This window comes from Stegastes partitus, unplaced genomic scaffold (genome assembly GCF_000690725.1).
Source record: "Stegastes partitus isolate 25-593 unplaced genomic scaffold, Stegastes_partitus-1.0.2 Scaffold2009, whole genome shotgun sequence".
NCBI lineage: Eukaryota > Metazoa > Chordata > Actinopteri > Pomacentridae > Stegastes > Stegastes partitus.
In genome coordinates this window covers 31,918-42,238 of record NW_007579740.1, presented here as the reverse complement: position 1 = coordinate 42,238, position 10,321 = coordinate 31,918, and the positions used below count along the sequence as shown (strand labels likewise).

Here is a 10,321-nt window from a genome sequence, read left to right as displayed (position 1 = left end):
TTCTCACCTTGAAGCCCAGTTTCTGCAGACAGCGAGCCAACCTGCGAGCGCCCAGCTTGGCCTCGTCCTCACTGAGCGACACAGGAAGAGCAGAGTGAGTTTCAGCGACACATTCCCGCTTCACATTTACAACATGTTGAGCGGCTAAAGCTAAAGCTGTGACGATACGTGGAGGTCCGTCAGAGGAAACTAGTGGCGCCGACAAAGCTGCTGATCATTACTGAAGCCGGCAGGACTCTGGGTGGGTCTCAGCTGGACTTTATTACTCAGATTGTGTGTTTATTCACCTACTTTACTGTGAGGACGTTCAGTTCAGAGTTTTACAGCATAATTAATAAATGAGACAATCACACGGTTTTAAGAGGCTGAGCAGGTTAACTGAGAATAAAGCAGGAATCAGGATTATTAACACAAACACAGCTGAATGACAGATATCAGAACATACAGCAGATATTTCTGGACTGCTTATTAATTAACACGAGAACCGATGAGCAGCATCTGAATCAAACATCTTCAGGATCAAACTTCTGCAGTCGACTCTAAGTTCCCTAAACTCTAAACTCCAGACGCCGATAACAAAAAAAACGAAACTACTGAGGTCAGAAGCAGCCGGCGTTCCTGTTTGTCTGGGTGCAGGGGATCTTTAAAAGGTTTAGATTGTGATGATAAAAGCTTCTTGAATTCTCTAAATGCTGTAAAAGCGTTTCAGTGATTCCATATATAAAATAAACTGGTTAGCAGTTTATTAAAGCTGCACCAGTGAAGACGTTTAAATCCACAGCAGACACACAACTACATCCTCCAGCCTGCCCAGGGTTAGGGTTAGGGCATCTCCTCATAGATTCTCCATCACAACCTTCCTCCAACTTGAGGTCGAGGAGAAGCGTTGAGAGGACTAAATGTTTGGCTTGTGTCTCCTCAGATGATGAACAGTGTTGGTGTTTGTGTGGCCTGCTCACCTCGTAGCTCCGGTGCAGATGATCTTCCCTGAGGACCAGATCGAGGCCGTGATCTTCGGTTTGCGAAGCTTCATCAAGACTTTCTAAAAACACACGACGGTTTAAATGCCAGTGACCCAAACAAACAAACCTTTAACCCTCTGAACCTGAAAATGCACTGGAGGCTTTGAACGCAACGGTGTCTTTAAAGGATATTCTCAAAATGTCACTATTCATGAGACGGAAACCGCAAAAACAGAACGAATCTTTGGACTGTCAACTTTCAAATGACTCCTCAACTCATCATCTGTGACATACTAATTTAAAAATTCATCAAAAACAAACCAGATTCTATAAAACACTAAAGTTTCTGAGCTCCTGTGACCAACAGTCCAATGACAAATATATACTGTACAGCTGTAAACGGGTAAATAAATATCAGCAAAACGACAACAATGAGCCCAAGCTGTCACACAACGACACAAACAAAACAGAAATCAGGCACAATGAGAAAAATCTGTCCCAGAGACAACTAACATGAGCAAAACCAGACACAAAATAACGATAAAAGCAAGTGACAAAATGACAAAGATCCCACTAAGAGACGTGAAATGACACAAAAAATGAGACACAACATAAGAAAAACAACACAATATGAAGGAAAAGAGACAAAACCGTCCCAGAGGTGAACATCTGCAGCGCGTGGAGCCTCCACTGGTTCTGGTTCTGTGATAACAGATAATGCTGGATGTGCTGATTCCAGGTTTTATATATTTAACTTTTGTCAAATAAATAATCACAGAAGACATCTCTGAGTTTTCTCTCCTCCTTCATGTTCTGGTTCCTCAGAGCTGCAGGACTATATGATGCAGAGGAACATGAACCTCAGTGAAGGAACAGGAAGCTTCTCAGGGTTCAGAGGGTTAACACAGTAAAATAAATAACAGAGGAGTGAAGCCTCTCCCTCGTTAACAAACTGGTGTTCTCACCCCGACTTCGGGCTTGTAGATGACGTTGGTTCCCTCCAGGGCGATGGTTCGCAGGTTGAGGTGGCACCTGGTCCTGAACGTCGCCACCACGTTGGTGACGATGATGTCGAGCGCCTCGTCATTGCTGGAATCCATGAGGAAGTGTGCAGGAGGAGCGGGGAGCTTTGTCTCACAGCTTCATCACCATCGTCACCGTCCTTTCACTGGTGGACACAAACACACAGGCTTCAGTAGTGTTGTTAAAACTGCCAGTTTATTTATACAGAAACTATTTCAAGTGCCTTTACCAGCATTGCACCAAATAACAACGTTTTTTAAAATTTTCTGTTCAAATATATTCTCTCTGCAGATGCACTTCCCTACAAAACCATCCCATCTAGTCCAATATAACCTAAATTATTCAAGTCATGGGCTGAAAGTTCCTGTATTATTTAATATTACAGTATATATGTGAGATCAAACAGCCCTGGCTGCTGCTGTCTGTGTGCATGTCTACGCTACACCACGTCTCTCATGACAGTAATACTGTGTAGTTTAATTGAGCTCTGCTCCTAAAAGCCCAACGAGGGACCAGAGTCAGCAGCAGCTCATCAGTAAGAAATCAAAGAAATCTAACTTTGAAGTAGGATTTCTGTCGCTCCAACTGGATCGTACTGTAGAGGAAACAGTTCTGACTTCCTGTAAGGTGCAGGACTTTGAAACAAACGTGACAGGAACAAAAAAAACACCCAGAAAGTGCTGCTTGGAGTCCAGAGGAGTTCAAATGCATCAAGTCTGTCCAACTGAAATTTAAACTAAACTAAGAATGAACACGTTAAGCGTCACCTCAGTTGCAGCAGCAGATCATCTGACTCTTCAGCTCAGCGGTTCCTCTTCAGACTCTGAACTGTGGCTCAAAGCTCGACTCACACAAACATCTGCAAAACACGGACATGATTTATTGCTATGGCAAAGTAGCATGTTAGCATCTCCACCTGTGATAGACACTGCTTAGCTGATCTCTGCTGCTGTTTCCAACCAAGACAACACTGAGTAAATACACCTATTGTCTACTCTATGGTGCTCTGAAGCATCGCTACGACCAGATCTGCGCTGCATCACGAGCAGCTGCTGAGGCTGTTTAGGGAAATGATGCTAGCTGAGGATGCCAGCTAATGTTGTTAGCATCACAAACCGGCTGTCAGCTGCTCACAAACTAACTTGGCCCCACTATACCGTTGTTATGGTGAGAATTCAGCACAAACAAAAGACTAAAACCAGACAACAGCCCGCCGTTGTGCTCACAAATGTCGTTGTGAAGGTGCCGTTAGCAACAAAGACAACAACTAATGAATGAAAAGTTGTTAGCTCGGCTAGCTAGCGGGCTAACTGTGTAACGTTACACCGAAAGACGCAGTTTGAAGGAGGATTAGCAGCTAACGGCTAATGTGTGCGTCTGAAGTGACTGTTTAAAGTCCTCATCTACCTCTTTATCTGCCTCCAAATCAAACTTCAGCCAGAATCTGTGAACAAATCGCCTCAGTCCGCAGACAGAACACCAGCTAGCATGCTAACTGGCTGACATCCGGGTTCGACCATCCGGGTTCCGGCAGCTGACCTTCACAACACAACTGTCAAAATAAAGCAGGTGTGAAATATTTCACCCTCCGTCTCATTGTTCTTCACTGGGGCTCATTTGTCACTGCAATACACATTAATTAAATTAAACTAAATTAGTTTCTATATTTCACAATGTCCACAGATGTCACCAACACTGGAAAACATGGAGGCTCAACATACCACAGATATTTACCTCCTGGATCAATAAATAAATGCAGCATGGATCAGAACCAGAGAACAGAGGAGCCGGTTGATGGAGATACATTCAGCTGATGGTGGAACATCTTTCTACATCTGATGGTGAAACGAGTCACAGCAAGTTAAAACGAACCTCCATCCACCGTCTCTACACCTTAATCCTCACTAGGGTCGTGGGGGGCTGCAGTCTATCCCAGCTGACTCAGGGTGGATCGATGGTTAGAACCATTCCCTCGCAGCTTGTTCACATCCCAATGAGGACACCCGGGATCTTTCTGCGTGGAGTCTCCATGTTCTCCCCGTGCAGCGTGGGTTCTTTCCGGGTTCTCCGGCTTCCTCCCACACAGTCCAAAAACATGTTGAGGTTAATTGGTGATTCTAAATTGTCCGTAGGTGTGAATGTGAGTGTGCTTGGTTGTCTGTCTCTAAGTGTAGCCCTGTGATAGACTGGTTACCTGTCCAGGTGAACCTGCCTTCACGCTGAGTCAGCTGGGATAGACTCCAGCCCCCCATGTGAGGATTAAGCGGTGTAGAGATGATGGATGGATGTATAAAAAAACCTCCCCCTGAAGGATGCTGTAAGACAGAATAAACAGAACAGCTTTCACTGACAGTGAGTCATTAATATGCTTCACCTGACAAGACATTTCTCTAATCTTTGATTTTTTTGCTGGGATTTTGAATCATCAGAACATTTATTTAAATCAGGGATCTCCAGCTCCGGTCCTCGTGAGCTCCTGTCCTGCAGGTTTTAGACGTTTCCGTACTGCAACACACCTGACTCAGATTAATGGGTGATTAACAGACTTGTGTAGAACTTGACAACAAGCTGTTGGAGATCCATCAATGTGAGTCAGATGTGTTACAGTATGGAAACGTCTGAAACCTGCAGGACAGGAGCTCAGGAGGACCGGAGCTGGAGATCCCTGATTTAAATGAAATAGAAGTTTAACTTGGTGGAGCCATAAACAAGTCATCTGAAACATGCTTTTGTGGAAGAAGCCAAAAAGGTCAGAAGGTTCCATCTGTAACTCTGTGTTTAAATCTTCTTTTATTATTTACTGTGTCAAATGTGCATCTTAAAAAGCTGCCAGGTAAACACAGTGGAGCTGAAGGATAAAGCAGCAGAAAACGGAAAGTAATGTACAAGCATCTCAAAGGTTCACGTGGGTCCAGTGTTTTCCACCCACCAGTGGGCGTCCATCATGGGCGCACAAAGCCAATAAAAATGACAACATTCTGTCTCACTTTGCATTTATCTGCACTTTTTAATTAAAGCTGTTTACCCACTGTGGCTGCGTTCCCAGCGCAGCGGCAGAATAATTTCATCATTTCTGACATTAACCTCGTTGGCCTTTTTCTCACAGCAGCAGACGGTTATTCAGACTTATCAAGGCAGAAAAAAGCACAAAATTAACTTGGCTTTGCTTCATTTTAGTTTCCTAGTGAGTGAGCCAGCGTGCACAACACCCCCAGACTCATAGATTTCAGCTTTTGGGGGTTTTTTTTGCTGCTCTTTACCCCTTGAATGTATTTTGTGCAGCACGTTGGTGTGACAGCCGCCCAGCAGGTGGCAGTGTTGCTCACAGCTTCCTTTTAAAAATCATTAATCAATTGATGTAACGCCTGTGATCGCCGTCCGTCTGTCCGTCCCGTTGTCTTTCTGTCTCGTGTTCACAAATGCCTTCCTACGACTTCATATATATTTTATCATCTGAGAGTGGAATAAAACTGCCCCTCCATAATTTATGAGTCACTTTTAGAAGAAACACAAGCACTCACGGCCATTAAACCGAGCAGCACTGGTGTGATCGGAGGAAGTGGACTCAGAAGGCCGGATTGGCCCGATCATCCTGTCAGGGTGTCAGTAAGCAGCTCTGACTGACTGCCTCAGCTCCCCCGGGGCCTCTCAATCAGGATTTGTGCTTAGTTAGGTGTTTTAAATAAAAGAAAACATCATCCCGAGGATAAAACACGTGCTCCTGAGGGGGGTTTTCTGTCTTCAAACTACCACATTCATTCACCCAGCCTCTCTGTAATCTCACTGGCCATTTGAATCAAAACACTGAGCTTGGCAAACGGCTCCATCTATCTTGCATCTTCAGGGAAATAGGTCCCACTTGATGGGAATTCAATAGAATTGGGAGAGAATCCCACTGTAAGGCCGCGCTTTAATCATCTCCTCACAGTGATGCAATTCCCTCGTCTGCACGCCTCTCCATATATTGACCCAGAGTTTTTTTTTTGTTTACCTAGCAATGTGTGCAGCGGCTATGAATGATTAATACGGCCTCTCAGGGCTGCGAGCAGCTTCCAGTGTGCGGCGGAGCCTTCGCAGTTTGAGATAATGGGCAGAAAATGTGAGTGTACACAATGGAGTTTGCAAAAAAAAATAAAATAAAAGTGACACTCGTATCTGCTGCGAGCAGACAGCTCCTGTCGGTTTCTGGAATTGATCGCATTAATCTCGCTCGTTTTAAACGTTGCACGGGGATGTTTGTTTAACCCGCGTGTGAGAAATGAGGGATGAGTCGTGTTGGAAAGAGAAAGGACGATAAATTAAAGGGAACACTGGAGTACAAGCTCCTTTCTGTGTTTATATTTGGCCACAACTGGCAGCACCTCTTTAATTTAAATGAAATGTGCACAAACCGGCTGGGATGTTTAAAAATAGGACAAAACACGAGGAAAGTGTGCGAGAGTGTGAAGAAAGACTCACTCAGATCAACACTTGGAATCATGTTTATGGCCACCTTGCATTTTTAAGTCGCACATAATTCAGCACAGTAGTGAAAGAAGTAAAAGTACCAACACAACGATGTATAAATACTCCAAAACCCTCCATGAACAAACACAGAACTTGTGATTTTGCTCATTATATTTACTCCCACTGGCTGCAGGAGCTAAATGTTGCATACAGAAAGACATTTGCTGGTAAAGAAGCCACATGAAAAGACATTTTCTTTCTTAATTAAACTGATTTTGTGCAAATTGTTGCTGCTTTATAGCTGCATGGTGTAAAATACGCTTTGCATTGGTGTGTTTGGAGGATTTCTGCAGCGTAGCAGTCGTTTCTGTTGTCCGGTTTCAGTCGAGTGATGTGAGTCGGTGCAAGAAATTCAAGTTGACCTCCGGTGGAAGAAGCGTTCATATTCTTAGGTAAAAGCACCAACATGTTAATGTGGAAATACTGCATGAAAAATCCTGCTTAAATAAACGTGCACGGCTGCAAAATGTAGTTTTAAGTGTTGCAGTAAAAGTTCATCAGATAGATTTATTATAATATGTGCTTTTGTTCGATTATTAATATGAATAATAGCAAAGTTAATGCTTAAAATCCAGCTTTTTTGGAAGAAACCAGAAAGGTTGGAAGGTTTAATCTGTAACCATGTTGCATGATAAAAGCTTGTTTTATCATCTTTTGTGTAAAGTTGTCATCTTTAAAAGCAGCCAGATAAACGTAGTGGAGCAGAAGTATAAATATAAGTATCTTCAAATTGTACTTTCTGGCACTGAATCACACTTTTCGGTCCAGTTAGGAGCTTTTAAGTGCTTCACACTGACGCTGCTCGCTTTTGAGTATATAATTATTTAATCCAACCATCATTGAAAAGCTCAAGATCCTCAATTTATACTCTTGGAAGACTGTATTTTAACTGAACTCACCAGCAGGTTATTTATCCCACAGTGGAGTGTTTAGAAAAATGGCCACGCTCTCTGCTTTTACAACACTTTCATTCAGAGGAGGCGAATCGCTCCGCGGCTGCTCGGAGGCTTTCAAAAGGAGGCGACGGCACATTACAGCCTCTAAAGCGCAAGTTAACCATTAGTCACCACGAATCGGGAGCAAAGTGCCACTTCTTCTATTCTCAACTCTATTCTGAGCCACGTCTCCCTGGAGGTGCGGGCCCAATTATTGGGCCTCCGCCGGGGGAGCAGCTGCACCGCTTCCCAGTCACGTGACCCTCGGCAGCAGAATGTCTTCACACCGCGTTAGGAATTAAAAGTTCACACGTAGGTAACGAACCGGGGCTTCTTTCTGCCACAGTCTGTCTGATCTGCTCACTTCGGGCGGTGTTAAGATGTTATTTTGAGAGCCTGCATCTCTGAGAGGCCACCAGCAGAGAATGAATTCAATATGAACTGTACGCAGAGTCCAGTCAGCGATAACTTATTCCACATTTTGAACAGTGTGCAGAACTGATTGTTGCCGGCAGCTGAGGGGGAGGAAGGGAACAGGAGGCGGCGGCGGGGGGAGGAGGGGAGGGAATCGATGCAGCCTCAGAGAAGCCACCGAGCTTCGAGCCTCAGCGGAAACCATCGATACCGAGCTGCGGTCCAAGCACTTAAAATGTAAATGCATCTTCAGTAGCAACAACACAAAGTAGCACCAGCGCCTTGGGATCCGTCCAGGTGCATCGTATTTATTTATGTGGAAATCGCTGCACAGACACAGCAGCCTCGGCTTTCCATATTCCACCCTTAAGCCGGACAGTGATGCATTGCAACAAAACAAAACAGCACCCTGCAGTTTTATCTAGTTGCAGTGGCTCAGCGAGGAGAAAAAAGAAGCAGCACCGTATCGTGTTACTTTATTCTTTCTGCTGCAGTAATGCGATTTCTGATGCGCTCCACAAACCTGTTGAAGCCAAAGCGGGAGATCACTTAACTGGAACAAGGTGTCTCGACGGATCTACTTTGATCTCAGCAAATCTGTGTGATATTAATACCTTGGAATTAATTATGTGTGCGCGCAGAGGGAATGCAAAGTCCACACACTCTCCAGACGTGCGGCCGCCCCGACGAGCGCCTCCCAGTTTATTTCTGCAGAGATGTTCTTAATTTTTAATAACTCTGAGACATGTTTTAATCCGAAAGCCTTTGTTATAGAAAACACAACAATATATTATTATCATTTAGTCCATACAAAACAATGCAAACTTGTCAGGATAAATAATTCAATGTAAAGACATACTTGTGTTAAAGAAGCCAAAAATCCAACATTCGTCTTTATTTGGAACAATCCAATAAAACAGGCAATATGAAGAATAGTCCATAAAGATTTACTTTTTCTTTATATAGGATGCAAAAGAGACAATAATATATAATAGTAGCAATTAAGGTCACTGTAATCGAACATAACTCTTGCAGAGTTCGTGGTCCCTGATATCGCCCCAGCCTCCGTTTTTGACGTGCGGGGCGACGCCTCCGGCCCCGTTGGCTGGCAGTCTCTTTGCTATCAGGAGGTTTTTGGGGAACAGCTGGTTCCCGCTGCTCTGTAGGATGTTTTCGATCTTGGTTTTCTGGCTGATGGGCATGCAGGAAGCCTTCTTGTGGTGCATGCCGCAGTCTCCAGCGTGGAAAACCCGCGGCGCCTCGCTCACCATGACCTTCCAGTAGGAGGGCAGGCAGGACACGGTCAGGTGCTGCAAGGACCAGTCCCAGTTGTAGTCGTCGTAAGTGCAGAACGTGTCAGTGCATTGGATGAGTTTCTGGTACGTCTCCCGGCTCAGGGCCATCCCCATGTTGTGCTCGGTGGACTTCCAGGCTTTCACCTCCACCTTGTTGGCTTTGCTGGAGTAGCCGATGTGGCTGTAGCTCCCCAGCGAGAGGATGTCGCAGTCGGTGCACTGCTCCCTCTTCAGAGCCGTCATCAGCTTCAGGAGGTGGATGAAGTCCGGGGACATGTAGTGGTCCTCCTCGATCAGCAGAACCAGACCCTTGTGTTCTTTGAGAACTCGGACCCTGTCCCACACAAAGTGCAGCTTCCACCACCAGTGGTGCTTGGTCTGGGAGAACTTGGCCTCGCGGTAGTGGCCGAAGGAGTCGGGGTACTCTGCGTTGAGGCATCCCAGCTTTAAGGCATCTTTTTTGGGAATGTCTCTGGGGCAGTCCCTGGGGTCGTTTCCGGGGAACTCCTGGGGGTACAGCTGGATGCTGAAGGGGAAGAAAATCTGCAGGACTTGACAGAAGTCAATAGAGGCCACCACTTTATTAATCTCGGGGGACCAGTAATCATGGCTGAATATCAGCAGTATGCTCTCCACACCTCTGGCCTTCCGCAAACTGTCCACTAACAGCTTCAGGTAGTCTGGTCGGTTGTGGACCTGAACCACCACGACCAGATCGTCCTTCTGCCGCGCCGCCTTAAACTTCTCTTCATTTCTTATCGTCTGGTCAAAGTTCAGCTGGAAGACGATGCCGCGGTACACCAAAGTGGTGTTATCTACCTCTGGCTTGGCTATTTTGGCTTTGTCCTTTGCTTTCTCCTGGTGCGTGTCATTCGCTTGTACGACAGGCGGTGGGACCGGCGCCCGGCTGACTGCAGGTGTGGCCGGTACCTGGATATGACTGTTGATGCTACTGCTGCTGCTGCTGCTGATGCTGCTGCTGCTGCTCCTCCTCGGCGTCTCCACCTCCTTGGGGAACGAGCCGCCGTCGTTCTTCTTCTGCCTTCCGCTGCTCCAGAAAGCTAGGCCACAGACGACAACCACCAGAGTCAGTATCACCACCTTCCTCTTGTAGATTCGGAATCTCATGATAGAGGGTCAGCCTCTCGCAAAGGAAGAGAAGTTGATTGTAGAGAAAGGCGGGGAG

At 45.6% G+C, this 10,321-nt stretch overlaps 2 protein-coding genes across 2 annotated transcripts in view; both read right to left on the bottom strand.

Annotated features, from left to right (window-relative positions):
* Window positions 1–3,498, bottom strand: part of tbpl1 (TBP-like 1) — a 9,018-nt gene extending 5,520 nt beyond the window's left edge. The window contains exons 1-5 of the mRNA XM_008303453.1: window positions 3,393–3,498; window positions 2,753–2,844; window positions 1,928–2,130; window positions 960–1,042; window positions 8–71 (exon numbers count right to left, since the gene is read on the bottom strand). Of these exons, the coding sequence (XP_008301675.1) occupies window positions 8–71; window positions 960–1,042; window positions 1,928–2,062 (282 nt within the window). The 5' untranslated portion in view covers window positions 2,063–2,130; window positions 2,753–2,844; window positions 3,393–3,498. The remainder of the gene's footprint in view (window positions 1–7; window positions 72–959; window positions 1,043–1,927; window positions 2,131–2,752; window positions 2,845–3,392) is intronic.
* Window positions 3,499–8,505: 5,007 nt separating this feature from the next.
* Window positions 8,506–10,315, bottom strand: mgat2 (alpha-1,6-mannosyl-glycoprotein 2-beta-N-acetylglucosaminyltransferase). Its single transcript, XM_008303451.1, has one exon. The coding sequence runs from the start codon at window positions 10,261–10,263 to the stop codon at window positions 8,848–8,850; it is 1,416 nt and encodes a 471-aa protein (XP_008301673.1). The 5' UTR covers window positions 10,264–10,315; the 3' UTR covers window positions 8,506–8,847.
* Between the last annotated feature and the right edge of the window lie 6 nt (window positions 10,316–10,321).

Excerpts from the sequence above, each read along its gene's own strand:
- mgat2 (XM_008303451.1), bottom strand. The coding sequence starts at position 10,263 with ATGAGATTCCGAATCTACAAGAGGAAGGTGGTGATACTGACTCTGGTG.